The 18,248-nt window shown below is 47.7% G+C and overlaps 2 protein-coding genes across 3 annotated transcripts; one reads left to right on the top strand and one right to left on the bottom strand.

Annotated features, from left to right (window-relative positions):
• Positions 1–4,614: 4,614 nt before the first annotated feature.
• LOC112303630 (protein WFDC10B) lies at positions 4,615–10,240 on the bottom strand. Of its 2 annotated transcripts, none has more exons than XM_024559206.3 (4): positions 10,110–10,240; positions 7,291–7,449; positions 5,672–5,822; positions 4,615–4,963 (listed from the first exon to the last, which is right to left on the bottom strand). In XM_024559206.3, exons 3-4 carry the CDS (start codon positions 5,769–5,771, stop codon positions 4,830–4,832), a joined length of 234 nt encoding a protein of 77 aa, XP_024414974.1. In that variant the 5' UTR covers positions 5,772–5,822; positions 7,291–7,449; positions 10,110–10,240; the 3' UTR covers positions 4,615–4,829. The 2 variants fall into 2 exon arrangements, with proteins under 2 accessions (XP_024414974.1, XP_045050801.1); XM_045194866.2 differs by having other exon boundaries at positions 10,117–10,232.
• WFDC13 (WAP four-disulfide core domain 13) lies at positions 10,129–17,072 on the top strand. The gene is made up of 4 exons (XM_045194865.2): positions 10,129–10,216; positions 12,527–12,677; positions 13,917–13,981; positions 16,776–17,072. The coding sequence occupies exons 1-3, from the start codon at positions 10,129–10,131 to the stop codon at positions 13,957–13,959; spliced, it is 282 nt and encodes a 93-aa protein (XP_045050800.1). The 3' UTR covers positions 13,960–13,981; positions 16,776–17,072.
• The last annotated feature ends 1,176 nt before the right edge of the window (positions 17,073–18,248 follow it).

Below are 18,248 nucleotides of genomic sequence, written 5' to 3'. Positions count from 1 at the left end.
TAAGAGTAGTACAAAGAGCATCTGAACACCATTTGCTCAGATTCACCTAGTTCAAGAATTTATACATACACACACACACCATATATAGTATACACACACACACACACATATTCTAAACTATTTGAGAGCGTCGTGTATCTTGGCCCCGATTTAGGAAGGATACTTCTGTGAGCGTTAACAAAAGGGACATTCTCGTCCGTGGTCACAGTGCAACTGTCAACTTCCTTAAATTTAACATTAATAAAATATACGTTTCTACTTTACCATCAGCATTCCATTTTATAAATTCAGCCAACAATGTCCTTTGTCTGTTATCCCACCAAAATTTTTGAATGCTCCAAATACAAAGACAGCTGACATTTGCTTTTAATTCAACATTCCTTATTTGGGGTTTGTCTGAAATGTCTTCATGATTAGACTCAGGTTATGTATTGTCAGGGGAAATAGGCAATACACAGTGTCCTTCTCAGGGTATCACATAGGAAGGGACAGGTGTCCGTCCATGGCCTCTTTCTGCCTCAGTTTCTCCATCGGAATGACGAGGGCAATAATGTCTTCGGTGGAGAATTAGTGCTGGCCTGACCTGGGCGCCTGATTTGACCAGGGCGCTCATCCAGGTGCGCCACAAATGAAAGGGTTTGCAGCCTCCCACGTTCAGCCCCAGGGCCCTGATACCCACCTACCTCTGAAGGTGTGCAGGTCAGAAGTGCTGGTGATGGTTTCACTGTCGGTTCCTCTTCCTGGGCCCTGGGAACCACGGAGCCCCAGCGCAGGGGGCAGACCGCCAGCAGAACAGATTTCAAAGACTCAGAATGTAGTTATGGTTCGGGCTGTGACAGACCGCTGAGTTCTGCCCCGGGCCATCAGTTGAGTGTACAGATTGTCACTGAATTCACCTTAAGGAGTACTTCCTTTTTTTTCTGCAGATAATAAATGTAGTTAGACACAGGGCCCTTGGAATTGCAAGAGCTTCCCCTCCCCTGCCACACACATTTCCCGGAAGTCCGGCTGATTGTGGAGGTGGGGGAGGGTCTATCTATTTTTCTCTAACATTTCTGTGATGACTTTTACAAAGCCCCATCTGCCTCTATATTAATTTCTCCACTGCCAGCCTCAGTGTTCCACTACCCCGTCATCAACGTCTCGTGGCTTTTGTGATGATGAACAGAGAGAGTTCTTCTAAGAGAGCTTGGAAAGGCCACATAACGTGGAGATTTAAAACACACATTTAACCTGGGTTCAAATCCAAGCTCCCACTAACTTTGGGCAAATAGCTAATCCTCCCTCCGCCTCGATGTTCTCATTTGCAAAGTGGGGATAAAAACAGGCCTTTCCTCACAGGGTTGCTGTGAGGCTTCCGTGAGCGATTCTTTATTTAGTGCTTAGAGCCAATCAACATCTGGCATACAGGCAGCACTGTGTAAGGTCTACTAAATGAACAAATGGCACACCCACTGGAGTGTCAGGAGTCACCCAGTTTCAACCACATTCACTAAGTGTCAGATATTTAGCGTGTACTAACTAATACTCTCAATGACCCTATGAGTTTAGCGCTATGATGATTCCCATTTAACAGATGCGGAAACTGAGGCACAGAAAAGTTAAGTAACTTGCTCAAGACCACCGAGCTTCCAGGTGCCAGCTACGGGATTTCAAAGGATGTGAGCCCAGAGTAATGTATGCCAGACGGTGATGCCTGCAGCCCCTCTTGGCACTGGGAGGTATGATACTCTTTGGGCCCATTTCCCATCACCAAGGTCACTGTCTCCAGGAGCCCTTACAATACTAGCAGAGAAGCATCATGGGAAAGGGAACTCCAGAGACCAAGCTCTTGGAAACTCTATTTAATCCCACGTAAGAATAGGAATAATAATAGAGCTCATCCCATCAGGTATTTGAAGAATTAAGTGAGCTAAAGGATGGATGTGTTTTCTCAAAAGGTAGTTCTGTTTTCCGTCTTCAGCCTCAGAAGCTGCCAGCCTGCACTTGAAGATTAATGCATCCCTTCGGGGTCCCGCTCAAAACTAATAATCAGGCTACATTCCTTCAGGAAACAGACGAGAGGAGAATGTCCAAGAGTGAATTTTGTTCTCTCCAAACTCCAGAAAGCCCCATCAGGCATTGTGTCTTCCTCCACGGCGGGCAGTGCAAGGCGCAGCAACGCGTCTGCTGCCTCAGAGGAGCTGTCGCTGTGTGCCCCAGACCACTGGCTCTCTGGAAGTTTCACCAATATGGCAAGTCCTGGACTCCTATCAGGTGTGTCTCCCATCCTCTGGCGCGCACGTGATGAAGCACCTGGGATATCTGCTACTTTTCTTCCCTAGCGCCAGTTGGCACAATGTTATCAGTGTGATGGACAGGCATGATGTTGGGAGGAATAACAAGGGGCCAAAGTCTCTTCAGCTGCTATTATGACAAAGGGCCAAAGCAACAACGGTCCTGAGTCAAGACAGTGAAGGCGTGTTGTGAGTCAATACCTGCGAGAAAGCTACTTCTGATTACCTTGGTCGACAGGTATGAAGGGACAGAATTTTCTAGGAGCAGGTCAGGAGCATGAAGAGAGAATGATGCAAAAGCAGCGCAAACATGAGGCTATGTGTTTGGTGGCAAACAGTCCAGCTCTGATCTGACAGCTCTGCTGGGACTTGACATTTTGGAGACCCAGCTCGTGGCAGAATGTGTGTTTGCTTTTTCTTCTGCTTCCGTGAGATTCTGGGTCTCCCAGGTGTCCCTGCTCCTCTACCCTGCCAAACATGGAGGCGCACCGCTGCTCCAATGAGACAGAACAGGCAGTGATGTCCAGGAGAGCACTCCTTCCAGCCATAGCATTCTAGGTGAGGTCTCTGAGTTCCGTGGAGCAGGAGTATCCAGAGAACTCTCTGGAACACAGGTCGGCACCAGTTCTCACAAGGAAGAAGAACAACAGATTCCAGTATAATTCATGGCCCATGGTGCTCATGTCAGGAGCAAGGAATAGGTCAGCCTGGCAGCCACAGGGCACCCACGTGGCGGGGAGCACTGGACTTGGACGTGGGAGGTCATTCTCTCCCTATGTGGGTCCTTGCAGGTCACCTTGCTTCTCTTAATAGTCTCTCCTGGGGTGTTTGAGGCACGGCCAAGCCTGGGAAGATGCTTGCAGAGTGAGGTTTTCTGAGAAAAAACCAATAAGAACTTCTGTAGAGCATCCCTTCCCACCTGCCCACCTCTGACAATGCCTGTGATGGTGGTTGGTCATGACCTCTCTCCCAAGGCCCCCTTGTCCAAGGGCAGCTCTCAGTATGTACAGGTGGAGAAGATGCTCAGAATCAGGAGCCCTGTGATGCCTCCGAGGTAGGCAGGAGGCTCTGGGCTGATGGAGGCAGATGTCCTTCTCCAATGTCTCCTGCACTGATGCCAGGAGGCACTGGCCTGCAGGGCCACGCTGCACACCCGCCTGCAGCAGAGCCTGCCTGCCTGTGACCTCCACACTCGACTCCATGCCCCGAGGGACCACACGTGACTCAGTCCCTGGTCTCTCCCCAGGACCATTTCAGAGGCGCTGTGGTTACACAGATAGGGAGCCTGGACCCCAGGGATTGATTCTCACTGACTCACCAGGAGACCATGGACAAGACTCCCAGCATCCTGTGCCAATTAATCCTTGGCAGCCTCACAATGGAACCACCTGTCCTCCTCACCCCGTGACTCTCCTCTGGATTAAAAACAGAGAGAGAGATGGAGGCCATCAGGAGGAGGACCTGGGGCAGGTAGGAAGCACTCTGTCACTGGAAGGCACTGGAGTCTGAGGCCCTGGCACCGTGTTCCAGGCCACATGGTGAGAGTGGCCGTCCTGATAGAGGCTGCAGTGGGGGACCTGCATGGGCTCACACACTCATTCCTGTGCCCGAGGTCTCCCCACAGCAGAGATGCAACTGGAACACAGGGAGGCCAGAGGAAGTGCCCTTTGGCAGCCAGGGCATGCGTGACCCCTCCCTCTCCCTGGTTTGGGCAAGTCACTTAACTTCCTGGGATTCATTTTCTTCTGCATAAAGAGACAATTATCTGAACTTTACAAGGAGAATGGAGAGAAAGGGACAAGTGTGAGTCAAGTTTAAGAAGAGGCCTCCTTGCCCTGGCCAGGTGGCTTGGTTGGTTGGAGTGTTGTCTCGTGTACCAAAAAGTTGTGGGTTCAATTCCCAGTCAGAGCACATACCTAGGTTGTGGTTTCGATCCCTGGGCAAGATGCATACAAGAGGCAGTCAATGTATCTCACATCGATGTCTCTCTCTCCACCCCCCTTCCCATCTCTCTAAAATCAATAGAAACATCTTCTCAGGTGAGGATTAAGAAAAAAAAGAAGAGGCCTCCTCGGGGGGCCCCCTACTCTATGCCCCAGAGTTTAGTGCCCCCCATCTCCTGGTTCACTTGGCCCTTCTGACTCAGGGCGAAGATGTTCTTGTTAGCACTGGGGGACGGTGCACAGGAACAGTTCTTCCCTCTGGGAGTGCTGGTTCAGTGAACAGAGCAAGAAGGGGGCTGAGCCTCCAGGGGCCTGGCAAGGGTGCGTGGGCCAAAAGGAGAGAGAGCAGAGAGGCAGGACAAGGGGAGAGGGCCCAGAAAGGCGGGGCACGCTGGGCTCTGCACTGGTTTCTCAATAAGCACAAGTTCTGGAAGGAAAAGAGCCAGGTCCCCAGGCATTTGTTCTGGTTTATTGGACAGGAACAAGCCTTCCAGACAGTGCGGAGGTTGATACCCTGTGTCCTGGATTTTAGGTCCTTGGGTTTCGGCCACAGGCACAGGCTTAAATAGAGTTAGGGGAGCAGGAGACCCAGCCGAGCCCTGTCTCCCACTCACAGGAGGTCCATGCACACGTTCCCGCAGAAGGTGGAGCAGCATATGGTGTCTGATGTTGGACACTGCAGGAAATACGAGCAGTGGTTGTGGCACAGATCGACGCTGGGCTGCATCCCACAGGCCTTGGTACCTGCAAGGAACAGGGGAAGGGTCGATGGAGCCGGGCCACACAGGGCACTGCTCTCAAGCTTAAGTCTCCTCGTGACCCCAGAACCCAGGCCCCACCCGTGGCACTCTGGGGCTCCCCAGGACCTCACTTTCGACCCCGCACCCATCCTGGTGATTGGTTGTGTCTTCAACCCATTACCCCCATTCTCTATCAATGGAGCTCAGGGCCTGGACGCCCTGGACCCTCTTCTTACTCCTGCAGCCAGGACCCTCTCTCATCTTAGTCATGGCCTCGGTGAAGTCACCCCGTACAATCTGCACTCTGACTCCGAGACCTCAGTGATATCTGAGACATGCTAAAATAAATTTGCGTTCCCATAAACATCTTGGGGTGTTGACCTGTCTCAGGTGTGCACACACCAAAGAATTGTTTTGCCTTCCCATCTGATTCTCAGCTCTGTGCATCTGTCACTCGTGTGTGTTACACATGTCCACATGGCTCTGGATTTGGGGAGTGGAGAATGGAAAGGTGTAGGCTGCCCTCCACCCCCATTGCTGGTCCCAGGGCTGGGTAAAGGGGCGGGAGGGCCATGGTTTGGGAGGACCCGGAGTCTTCACAGTGCTGGGGTCGGAGCAGGAGGTGCTGAAAGGCTCCAGTTCCCAGGTCCCCCTTAGCTGGACACAGTTCCTCGTGCCTCCTCCCATGCCCGCCCCCCAGTCCCTCACCTACTCTGCATCCTGATCCGACTATGGGGCCCTCCCTGGGCCTGCAGCAGCAGCAGCAGCAGCACGCAGAGGAGCAGGGTGGGCAGCAGAGCCTGGGACGCCATGACTCAGCCAGAGCAGGGAGCTCTGAGACTGGCACAGACTTTCCCAGAGAGCTGGTGTGAGGAGGGAAGGAAAGGAAGGGTGTCCTGGGCTCCTCCCTGCCTCCACTGGCCAGGCCAGGGCAGGGCAAGGAGCGCCGGCTTCCTCCCCTGTGCCTGCCCCGTCCCACGGCCTTTTCTGTGTGGGACTTGAGCTTCTGACCTTTCTGTCACATAACTACCCCTCCTGTTGCAAACGGAACTTTTATTCTGAAAGCTGTAATCTATTTCTATTTTCTCATTGCAAAGTAACTTACAGAAAAAAATGAAAGCAAAAACATTAAATGTGTAAAAATATATGGAAACAAACTGAGTTCATCATCGGGTGGATGGGTAAAGAAGATGTGATATAATGGTTTCAGTGTATCACAGGGGTGAACAGTTGGTAGCGGGGCAGCAGGGGAAGGGCTGCTAAGAGCATAGGTCTCAGATGTTCTCACCCCACAAAATAAATAATAATGGTCTGAAGTGATGGAGGTGTGAGATGGCACTGTGTTGGTCATCATTTTGCAATATTTGTGTTTTTCAAATTAACACGTAGTACGCCTTAAACTTCCACAATGTTATATGTCAATTATCTTTTAACAAAGATGGGAAACCTAATATCTGTATCATATGTACTATATGTTATAAATAACACATGTGTACTTTCCCAGCTTTATTAAGGTATAATTGAGGTATATAAATGTATCTTAATAAAGCTAAAAATACATATTACACACTTATTTTCCAGATCCATTTATATGTTCACTGTAATAAATATAACAAAATATATATTATATAATTAATTAGTAACCAATATATCAGAGAGAGAGAGAGACACTACAAGAAGACATGGAAAGAATGGGGGCGCACAGTAAGTACCTTAGAACTCAGAGGGAGGGTGCGCCTGGGCACACCAGACGGCTTGGCCAGTTAATAGAGGCCAGACTCTGTGCTTAGCTGCATCACTGCGTCTACAATGCACCCATGGGTAGAGTGGCCATGACGACAAAGACGTAGGCTGTGCATCACTATGCGCTCACAGGCACGAAAAGCAAAGTGAAACCTCACAGCGGCACAGACCACGCTTGAGCCCTCGATGTGGCACCAGCCCTCAGGGAGCAAATCAGCCACTCGATGCAAGTTTAGAACATCAGACCCATTCCTCCTTGGAAAGGGAGAGACTTGCCTTGAGCGGGACAGATACATCTTCCGGGAGTGTGATTTGTGTTTCTGTCTGCAGTGCCCCGGCCAAGACTACGATGTGTATAGAGTATCTGATGTACTGACGTAGGATTCCGTGAGCTATCACTTCATGCCAAGTGGCAAATTTTACATCAGAAGAGGTGCTGTACCAGGTCCAAAATGACAAGATCCCGTGGTACTACCCTATACTATGTCACCCAGAATCTGTCAACCTGAGACACTTGTGGATTGGCCTGCTGAAGAAGCATATAGATGCCCACTTTGAAGGTGATCCCTGCAAAGATGGAGCACTTACCTTCTGCTTGGGAAATACAACACTTGGAACCGAAGGCCGTTGTGTGCTGCAGTGTCTCCAATAAACAGAACACATGAGTCCGGAGGCAGGGAGCTCTAAGTAGCCGTAGTCTACATCCCCGCCAGGAAGCTGTACATCCTAGCCCTGCAATATTAGCTTCTGTGCATTGAGAAAAACACAACCCAGTTACAAAATGTCAAGACTTGACTGGACTTTTCTCCAAAGAAGATATAGAAATAAATGGTCAGTCAGTACATGAAAATAATCTCAACATTATTAGTTATTAGGGAAGTGAAAATCAAAACCACAGTTAGTACCAACCACTTTGTGCCCAGGAGGATGGCTATAATCCATAAAAGGAAAATAATAAGTGTTGGCGAGGAGGTGGAGAAATTGAAACCCACATGCATCAGTGATTAAAATGTTAAGTTTCAACCACTGTGAAAAGAGTTTGCAGTTTCCTCCAAAAGTCAAATGCGTAAAATTACACATCAATTTTACTCATAGGTATATAGTCAAAAAAATGAAAATAAGTACTAAAAAATACTTGTATGTGAACGTTCATACTATGCTATTCATAATCACCAAAGGGTGGAAACAACCCAAATGTCCGTCAACAGATGAGTGGATAGTCACATTGTCACATTGTACCATATACATACAACGGAATACTATTCAGATATAGAAATGAAGGAAGTACTGATACTACAACGTGAACGAACCTCAACAACTATGAAGATAAAATTTCCACTTATCATTTGGGCAAAGATTCAAAAGCATGACAACGCCTTTTGTTATGGGAACCACGCTCCCGAGGTTGGGAGTGGCGCAAACTGGTACAACCTTTGTGGAATAGAATCTGGGAATATCTATCAAATTGCATATGACTTGTCCCTGTTAACCAACAATTACACTTTCAGAAATTAACCCTGAATGTTACACCTCAAACAATACGGAAAATGTGCACGTGGTGGTTCATTGCAGCAAATGCTTGAAAAGCACATAAATGCCCACGGGTGGCAGATTGGCTGTGCGACTGAGGTGCGTGCGGGTGGAGGCGCAGAATGCAGCCGTAAGCAAGGGGAAGTCAAGATGTTAGTTAAATGAAAACAACCAAGTGCAAATGAACATATTTGTGCAAGAAAAAGAGGGAATTGGATTCAAGTGATGGGTTATCGTTACCTCACACAAATATTTCCAAAGAATTGATATAAAAAAGGAGGGGTTGCTATTCAGCACATTCTATGAGGTCAGTGTAAACTCGCTGCAAAACCAGGCAAGGAAAGTTCCAGGCCCAGTTCCCTTGTGAGCGTGGATATAAAGCCCTTGAAAATGGAGAACTGAACCAGACGACATAAACACGTTAATGCGCAATGATCACATTAGATTACTGCAGAAATGCAAGAATGGTTTCATGTTAGAACATCTGAAATGTAATTCAATACATTAACAGACTAAAGTAGAAAAAATGCTGTCTCAACATACGTAGAAAAAGCTGTAGAAATAATTTCACATAAATTAGTGAAAATGTTCTTGTCACGTCAGGAATGAAAGAGAACTTTCTATACCAGATAAAAGATGTTTATGAGAAGCCAAAAGCAGACATGATCCTAAAAGAGGAAACTTAAGTTTCCATTTTCAATCTGGTACCAGACAAAAATAGACACTATTCCCACAACTACACAATAACATATTGGGGTCCTGGCCTGCACAATGAGAAGTTAAAGTGGCATAAAGTTTGAAGAGGAAAAGTACAAGTTATTATCGGCCGATGCTGATTGACCACACAGAACACTGAAAAGCACGCACCAAACAATTATGATAAACAACGGCGGAATTTAGCAAGGAAACTAGTTACAGATACAAAAGTCCCTTCTCTAAGTGCCCGGCAATAGATGAATGGATACAGAAGTGGTACACATATACAATGGAATATTGCTCAGCCAAAAAAAGAATGAAACCTTGCCATCTGCAACAACATGGATGGACCTCGAGAGGGGATTGTGCTGAGTGAAATAAGTCAGACAGAGAAGGACAAATGCCATGTGATTTCACTTACATGTGGAATCTAAGAAGCCGAATAATCAAACAGGAACAGTCTCATAGGTACCGAGACCATTCTGATGGCTGCCAGATGGAAAGGGGTGGGGGTAAAAAAGGTCAAGGGAAGGGATTAAGAAGTACCAATTGGTAGTTACAGAACAGCCACAGGGATGTAAAGTACAGCATAAGGAGAATAGTCAATCATACTGCAGTAACTGTGTATGGCTCCCGGAGCGCACTAGATTTGTCAGGGGGGTCACTTCATACGTTATATAAATGTCCAATCACTGGCTGCACACCTGAAACTAATATAATCTAAAATACTACATTATCAAAAATGATTGAAAATTATCCAAAGTCATTTCTCTACGCCAGCAACCAACAAAAAGAAATAACTGAAGTTACAATACTATTTATGGTAGCATTTGAAAATTCAGGCCTCTAGGAGTGAATACGACAAAGACAGGGAAAATGTAAAAATGTCACGAGAGAACATGAACAACACCCAGATGGATGAGAGACATAACAAGGTCAAATTTAGGGGGAGGAAAAAGGCTGTGAGATTGGGACTGGATGCCCAGAAGAGGTGTAGCTTTGAAAACGCTACCTGGCCCCAGGGTGGGCATGTTCGGGAGGTGCTGGGATTTCTGCCAAGCCCTCCCCAATTGCAATACACCGTGAAAAGCCAGTCACAGCGCCTTCACTTTTCCCTCCTTCCCTCGCTTCTCCCCTAAGCTGTGCCTGCTCAAACCCAGCAGTCCTCAGCCAGGACTTACCACCCACCCCGCCAGCCGCATGAAGCCTGTGCTGCTTCTCCAGCTCCTGCTGTTGATTCATCTGGCACCACAGCTGGTGCCTGGGAGTCCCAAGCAACATTTTATGAGTAGGTGCTGTGCCTGGGGCCCAGGGCAGGAAAGGAGCCTCTGTAAAGATGGGCGGATCTGAGGGCTGACTCGTGGCATGTCTCACGAAAAAATACAGGGTTATGTTCAAGAGTCCAGATTTTATTGCCAGTAAGATCTAGGTTTGAATCCCTGCTCTGTTGCTTACTGAGTGATCTTGGGCAAAGTGTCTCTGGGCCTCAGATTTTATCTCTGTTGTGGTTATAATGGTACTGGGATAGTTGGGAGAAGGAAGTGAGATTATGCACTCTTACGGGACCCTGGTAAATGCTCGGTAAGTATTAACTACTGTAAATGTTATCAACCTCATTACCCAGCTTATTCTTGCTGCCCTGGTTCCTTCATGGATGCTTGGGCCCACTCTTCAAGCATTAAAGCAGAGAGGACAATTAAGTTGGTGGAACTCAGGCTGGAACCTACATAATCTTGGGCTTGGCAGATGTTTTGGAAGAAAGGAACGTCTTGCGTTTTATTTCACATTTAAAACACACAAGGCTACCCGCACAATGACCAGTGATTGGCCACATTGGGAAGATGCGATCCAGCTCAGCAGCCGCCGTTGCCCAGCTCAACCTAACAAGAATGCTGGGCACAGGAATGTTGACCTTGACCTCTACCAAATGGGAGATGAACTATTATTCATCACGCCTGCACATGTCTGTGAGGAGAACATTTCAGAATGCGGGGGGCTCAGGGCAGGGATGTGTGTGGTATCTCATGTGCCGAGGTAGGCAAAGTCCTGCTTTAGGGGCCTCAGGGAAGGCATGCAGGTTTGTAAGAGTGAAGGAGGCTAAGCAAGCTGCAAGAGAATGGGGGTATCTAGGATAGCGTCACCTGGAGGATCAAGGACTAAAATTTGAGCAGAGGCACGAAGAGGCTTTCTGAAAGACTGGTAAGGGCTATGCAATTGGGACCGGGTATGGAACTTGAGAGGGTCAACCTTTCGGAGACCCCTGACTCAGGTACTCCTTCCCCATGCTGTTCCACTGAACCCCAAACTTCCGAAAGTGGGAACTAGCTCCAGTTTCTTGCACTCATCCCAGTGAGCTGTAGGATGACAGGGGAGTCTGGGCGAGGGTCTCTGCCAGACTGTCAAGAGTTTGGGCCTGGGTTCCTTTTACCTCATCTCTGGTGCCATTGGCTGCTATCATTATAGCCCCAACTTTATTCACTTATTCCTTTGAGGTCACCTTTGATTCCCTACAGACCCCCCTTCTAATTGCAACAGGGGCTTATAGAATGCCCCACCTATGACATTTGCCCCAGAGAAAGGGCAAGTCACAAGGTACAAAATTTAAGGCCTGGCTGGACTGGACAAAGTGATTAATGGGGCCTGTCCTTCATGCCTTAGAATTCTGGAACACAGAGATGTGAGCTGAAGGCCTGAGGCAGGATCTTCTGGAGGAAGTGGTCTTGGCTTTGACCTGAGTGCTGGGGGATGGGGGCAACGGGATGTCAGCATGAAAATGAATATTCTTCTCCAACAGTGGACAGTGGGGCAGCCTGGCGCTCTGGCCTCCTGACAAGTATAGATCTGGGAAGAAGGAGAAGCTCTGACCCCAGAAGCTGACCCCACTCTGAAATACACACCCTTCTCCCCATGAAAGAAGTCACCCCCAGAACTCATTTGTGATTTGGGTTCTAGCATTCTGACGCCAGTACCTTTCATGCGCTGTGTGGTCTTCATCCTTTCCCGGAATCTTCCCTTCTGCTCATTCTTCCTATGCACAACCTTCCTAGGTTGACCCTAGGATAAACTATATTGTTATCAGAGGCTTTACAACTCACTTGAGACTACGTAAGGAGTCAGTGCACATGGATCTCTTTTTTCTTTTAAATATTTTATTGTTTACGCTATTATAGTTGTCCCAATTTTCCCCTCTTTTCCCATCCACCCAGCCCACCCCCCATTCTCACAGTCAGCCCCACACCAATGGTTCAGCGCGTACCCCTTTCTTGCTCACCGTGCACACCATTCATTTATTCCCTTCAACTGGACCCAACCAGGTCTATGGGGACTTGGCATCTGATCTGCAAGGATGGTGAATAACCAGTGGATGTAGGGTTCTGATGAACTGTGACATTGATCAAATATCCGAGCTCTGGATGTTTTCCCTGCTTAGAGCTCTGTGGAAGGCAGCAGCTAAGGGCAAATTCTTACTCTACTTCCCCAGGGCCACACGAGGGAGATCAGGGTGGCTGTTTTCCTGGCAGTTCTTTGGGCTTTTGGAGTTCTGACTGTCACTCCAGGCTGTTGTTCAGGCACTTCTCTTTCCTGTTCTGTATTCCAGAGTATATCTTGGAACCTCCACCCTGCAGAGTGGCTCCTGAAAACTGTACTATGTTCTGTACGTTGCAGGAAGATTGCCCAAAAGAACTTCAGTGCTGTTCTGCCTTCTGTGGGATGATCTGTACGTTAAACAAAAAGGTGACCCATAAAAGGTAAGGGGCTTCTCGTGCCCAGTCCTGGCCCTGGAGCTGCTGGTGGGAGCTCCACAGGAGAGTGTCTCACCAGCCACTACAATGGATCTCTCTCTCCTTCTCTTTACCAAAAATAATTTCCATAAACATCGCGGTTAAGAGCCTTCCTGCACTCCTGACCTGCAGAATCCGTCTCTCCTCATCAGCACATCTGTGAATCTCTGAATACCCTCACAAAGCCCTCCATCTGCAGACCCTGCCCTGACCCGGGATCCCCCTTCACCCTGGGGCCTGGGGCACTATATCTGGGGCTGCAAGTGTCACCAAAGTCCAAAAGCAAAACTGTTCCGCTTCTGCTTTTCCCTCTCTCACCAAACACCATCCTTTGGCCCCTAGTGCTCCTGGGCTCTGGAGGTGCTCCAGCCCAAAGGAAGCTTTGGTTAATCACTGGGGGCATTAACCACAGTCTGCTGAATGGAGAGCACTCCCAGAGCCGAGACAGGGCAATAGAGTGCTGATGAGACATCTAGTTTCTAATCCTGTCTTGCAACTGTCTTTCTAGGATCTTGGGTAAGACAATGCCCTGTGTTTGCCTTTCTTTTTCTCGTGCATCAAATGAGGACTCTTTTTTCCAAGCTTGCAAGATTATAATCCCAAATCAGGTCTCAAAAGGCCCACAAGGCAGGAGACTCAACCAGCAAGCTTCTAAAACATCTTGTTCCTTGCTGTGTTCCTTGCCCTGAGCATAATACCCTACGTGTGAGACAAGGGACAGAGCGATGAAAAAAAAAAAGTACGGAACGACGAAGTATGAGACCAGAGCCAAATACCTGGACTCACATCCTAGCTCTACCACTTTTTAGCTGAGTGACCTCAGACAAGTTAATTCACTTCTCTCTGGGCATCAACTGACTTATCTTTAATACTAGAACAATAGTAATGAGATTAAAATAGGCAATTCATGCAAGCTCTACATAATAATTACTCAGTAAATTTTAGCAATGAGGCAACCATTTCTCTCTCCAGAGACTGCCCCTTGCAATTACACCCCACACCTTCCAAAGCTCCTCATGGCAGGCAGGGGCCCAAGTATGACTCTTCGTTGTCACTGGGTTCTTCCAGGTTCTACTTTCTCCATGGCAGGACAGCTTAGCTTCCTGGTCTAGTTTTAAAGATGGAAGTAATGGAAAATAAAAACATTGTATCTCTAAGGATAAAATTTCACCAGAAAAAATATCTGAAACTACTTTTCTTCTACAGAAACAAACACAGACTGGGGAAAGAGAAGAAAAATGACGAATGAGGCATGCGTCCAAGGGCGTTTTGTAAGTAGCGGGGTTTGGCCTGGAGTTCCTGGTGTGTTTTCTTGGTTCTCCTCCTCCAGCCTCTCTAAAGGCTAACCTTATAGTCTGACCTTATAGTCCCATAAGGTCAGCATAGCCTTTGTCATCCAGATTGTGTCCCTCCTCAGTTAGCCTCCTCCTGGGGCTATGTTCTCACTCCCTGCAGCAGGATGTGGTCCGGGATGAGTTACGCCACATGGGACAGGCAGAATCGTGGCCCAGGGGGAACGCAGGGAACTCATGTCTGAGCCTGTGCCGGGGAACAGGTGCTGCCAGCCTGCGGGTGGACAGTGCCCTGAGCAGGAAGTCAAGCTGAGCTCTTCACACTCCGTGTGGCCTTGGTCACTTCACGCTCCATCTCCGAGACCATCAGCTTCCTTGTGTCAATGACGGAGAGGCCACTGTGCCTCGGGTTTTGTGAGAATACTCGAGGCCATGTGAAAGGGAAGAAACTAGTCATTGCAAAGATTCTATAAAGGTTAGAAGCCACCAGCAACTCACTCTTTCTGGGTTCCATGTTTTTCCTCTTTAAAAAAAGGGGGGGGTCATCTTTATTACTTTGCCTATGTCCCAAGGACATTGGAGCCCTCTGCAACCCCAGCACTAAAAAAGGGTACTATGTATAAATTGATGGATGTCATTTCAGACTGTATGGGAGAGAAATGAAGAGCTTAGAGTCCTCCAATAATCTTCCTGAAGTCACCAGCATTTCCAGGTTAGGACAGTGGTATTTTTGCTTAAACTGCCCTTTTATTAACAACGTATGAAGGAGTTTGATAAATGATAGCACGTGGAGGCCAGTGGAGGAGTACAAGTGCAGGAGCACACTTTCACCCTTGCTCAGGCCCTGGTGAGTCAGTGGTGCTCACTTCCTCTGCGCTCCTGTGCATAATTAACTGCTCAGGCCACACACTGGCCATCAGCATTGCTACGTAATCCAGGGCCCATGCAGCATGAAGATGCTGAGCTCATGGTGGAACCCAGGTGTTATATCCAGGTGAAAGGAGAACCAGGCTGGTGCAACTATGTAGGATATTTTTATTGCAGTTTCAGATTTTCATGGTTGTGGGTATAGAAGCCTTAGTAAGCTTATCTCAATGCATTGCCCACGGTGGCAGGTCTTCACCTTGGCTGGGCAGAAAATCATTGCCATAAACTTGAGTGTGTCTTCTATGGAGCCAGCACCCCTATTCTGATATCATCTGGTAGGATCAACCAAGACTGTACCCTAATGCATCGCATTAACTGCCACATCTGTTAGGGCCACGTGTCAGAGTGTTTGCTCTCCCTGATCCTGCAGACTGTCCTCTGCAGAATGGTTCCCCTCGACTGACCAGGACCGCTCCAGAGACCCTGGTATTGCTGGGAAGGTCAGGTGAGGAGGGGGATGGCAGTGCCAGCGAGGGCCTGAGAAAAATGTTGATCTTGATCCCAGAAAGTGCAACACTGAGGCCCCTGTGGTGGCCTGGTATAGACAAAGGACAGACAGCCCGAGCCGACCTTGTCACGGTCTTCCATGCCACCTGGGCTCTGATGGGTGTCGTTAACTGTTTTTGATTGTGAACATTTTAGCCATGACATGCTCCATCTCATCCGGTCCTCACAGCAACCATAATGCCCAGTGTACCAACCAGGAAACTGAGGATCATAGAGTTAAAGTAATATGCTCAGCGTTAGCTAACTGGTTGATGGTGGAGCTGGAATATAAACCCAATGCTTGAGATGTCCTCTTCCCAAGGGATCGCCACCTTGGGTGGCTCAGCGCCCTTCTGCCGAGTGCATTTTCAGTTTCCTGTTTCCCCTGAATGTTCCACTGATGCACTTCCCTTTGCCTCCAACTCAGGCCTCCTAACTCCTCATTTCCTTTCACACTTGGAAACCTGCCTCACTAAACTTGGTCTCTCTCCAAGACTCCACACATGCTCCTCCTCTATGCTCCGACTCTAGCTCTTCTCTCTGCCCAGAATGTCTTTCTCCCACTTTCCCGATGAGCTCCCACTCGCGCTTCAAGTTCCATGTGAAATAACAATCTCCATGGAGACTCACCAATGTACACCAGGTGGAATGGGTCATTCTCTTTGTCCCTGTAATGCACTGTAATTGTTTAACTTAGCATTTTTTTCTATCTAGAATATGTCTCATAAAAGCAAGAACTGTGTCTGACTCCTTGGCCACAGAACGGCTAGAACAAAACACCACGCCCCTCACGTACTGAGGCTACAATTCGGACTTTTCCAATGGGATGCAGAGGAGGCTGGCAGGGAGTAGACTAACCCTAGCATTTGCTGAATTGTTCCCACAGAGAAAATCTTCCCTGCGTCATCCAGAACCCCGCAGGCATTCACTGCCTGCTTCACTTTTGCCTGCTGGACTCAGCCTCCTTTTATACACTTTTTCTTAAAGACTAATTTATATTTGCTTTTGAAAACTGAGAATAGGCTGAAAAACAAACAAAGGAGAAGCTTGGAAGTATCTATTCACAAGGGACAGAATCAGGGCTAAGGGTCCTTGGCTGGCCTGGTGATGCAGGGTCTCTCCAACTCCCAGTCTCTTCGTCTGTAAATGAAGTCAAATAACACCTTCCCTCAGGTGTGCTGTGAGATGAAATGAGATGATACAGGCAAAGCCCATACCCCACGGCCTGGCAAGAGTCTAAGGAGAATGTTACTATTATTATTTGTGTCCCCTCCATCCTTCCTTTATCCAAAATTCTTGTTTTATAAAGAAATCTGAGTGTATGTTTCACCTTAAACTCAACTTTTTAAAATTTCTCTAGGTTCCATGTAAATTAGCTCCCAAAGAAGACAAGCACCGTGTCTCTGATCTTTGAAATATCTTCTAAGATGGAAGAGAGTTATGGGAAGTACTCCATCCCTGAAAGCTAATGTGATTAAACCACATGATGAAGGACCAGCTAACTGAACAATGATCTCGATTCCTCTACTAAACTTCCAGCAACTGTGGAAGACATTGTTTCTCTCTGTAAATCCCTTGAGAATGTTACCAACTTGGAAATTTGTGGTTTCCTAGTCCACAACTCCACTTTCCCTCAATCACATCCCCTCCAAATGAACTTTTCCCAAGATAAATGTGTCATAAGTCTCTGTCTTCTTCCTCTCTTCTGTGATACCTTTCGAAGCTGGCTGATCCTTGATGACCCCTGGCCCAGACCTGGAAACATTTTTAAGGAAACTCTGTAGCTCCTCAACCACCATGAGCTGGTTCAACCATGTGGCTCAAGTTCACGTAGTGAGCCAGGCCTCTCACATTAAGATTGCTGTCCCTTCAACTCTTTCGGTAGAGCCACACAGCCTAATCTCTCCTCACACAACTCTACTCACACAATTCTCTGCCCTCCCACAATTGGAGCCCAGGGTGAGCGGCTGCAAAAGAGAGTTTGTGCATTATCCCTTTAAGAGGGCACCTGTATCTCTAACAGACTCCTGTCTCTTCTTGGCAGACAGAATTCCCACTGATTGGCACAGCCAGATGTTATGTGGGTACCCCTTCCCCGCTCTGGTCCTCCGAGTTGGGGAGTCTGGCTTAGAGTTGAAACCCTACTCTTCTCAGGGGGAACTTTGCAGCTGAGATATCCCTCCGGAATCTCAGCCACTGTCCATGGGATTGCGGCCAGCCCTTTTCCTGGCTCTGCCCTTCCTTCTAGTCTCGCAGTGGCTTTTCTGTACATTCTCTTCAGCTAGTCATCAGTTATTCAGGTTGAATGCTCTATATTTTAGTTGTAATTCCAGTTTGGTGCTGGGAGGAGGTGAAGGTAGCTGCCACCTACTCCACTGCCATCTTGGATCCTCTGTAGCAATTGTTAAATCATGTATTTTAACTTTTTACTCTGGGCACAATATGATTATAATATGAAAGGAGCCTGAGACAGGAACAGGCAGTGAAGGGACTTGGGAAATGGAGATCTCCTCTTTCATAGGCACCCCACAGTATGGGCTTTCCACTTGAAGGAATTGGGGATGATACAAGAATGGGCCCCTGTCTGGGGGGATTAGGAGGGTGTTGGACTGGAGGGCCCATAGGCATCACCCCAAGTGAAGACCATTACTAAAAGATAAACTACTGATGAAATATGATGTAGACAAAGATGTTTATCAATATCACTTCTGAATGTAAAATAGTTGGATCAAATTTAATATTCAACAGTAGGAGACTAGTTATATAAAGTATGGGAGATCTGTGGTTGAAACTAGTGTATTTATGATAGGCAATGGAATGGGGCTCTTTCCAT

Source organism: Desmodus rotundus, chromosome 6 (genome assembly GCF_022682495.2).
Source record: "Desmodus rotundus isolate HL8 chromosome 6, HLdesRot8A.1, whole genome shotgun sequence".
Lineage (NCBI taxonomy): Eukaryota > Metazoa > Chordata > Mammalia > Chiroptera > Phyllostomidae > Desmodus > Desmodus rotundus.
The sequence above is the reverse complement of the archived record's forward strand: the minus strand, read 5'-3'. Positions and strand labels throughout refer to the sequence as shown.

Coding starts and splice junctions, on each gene's coding strand:
- LOC112303630 (XM_024559206.3), bottom strand. CDS start 5,771: ATGGCGTCCCAGGCTCTGCTGCCCACCCTGCTCCTCTGCGTGCTGCTG. Junction 4,964..5,671: donor TAGTCGGATCAGGATGCAGA/GTAGGTGAGGGA, acceptor TGTTCCTTGCAG/GTACCAAGGCCTGTGGGATG.
- WFDC13 (XM_045194865.2), top strand. CDS start 10,129: ATGAAGCCTGTGCTGCTTCTCCAGCTCCTGCTGTTGATTCATCTGGCA. Junction 10,217..12,526: donor TCCCAAGCAACATTTTATGA/GTAGGTGCTGTG, acceptor TCTGTATTCCAG/AGTATATCTTGGAACCTCCA. Junction 12,678..13,916: donor AAAAAGGTGACCCATAAAAG/GTAAGGGGCTTC, acceptor TTTCTTCTACAG/AAACAAACACAGACTGGGGA.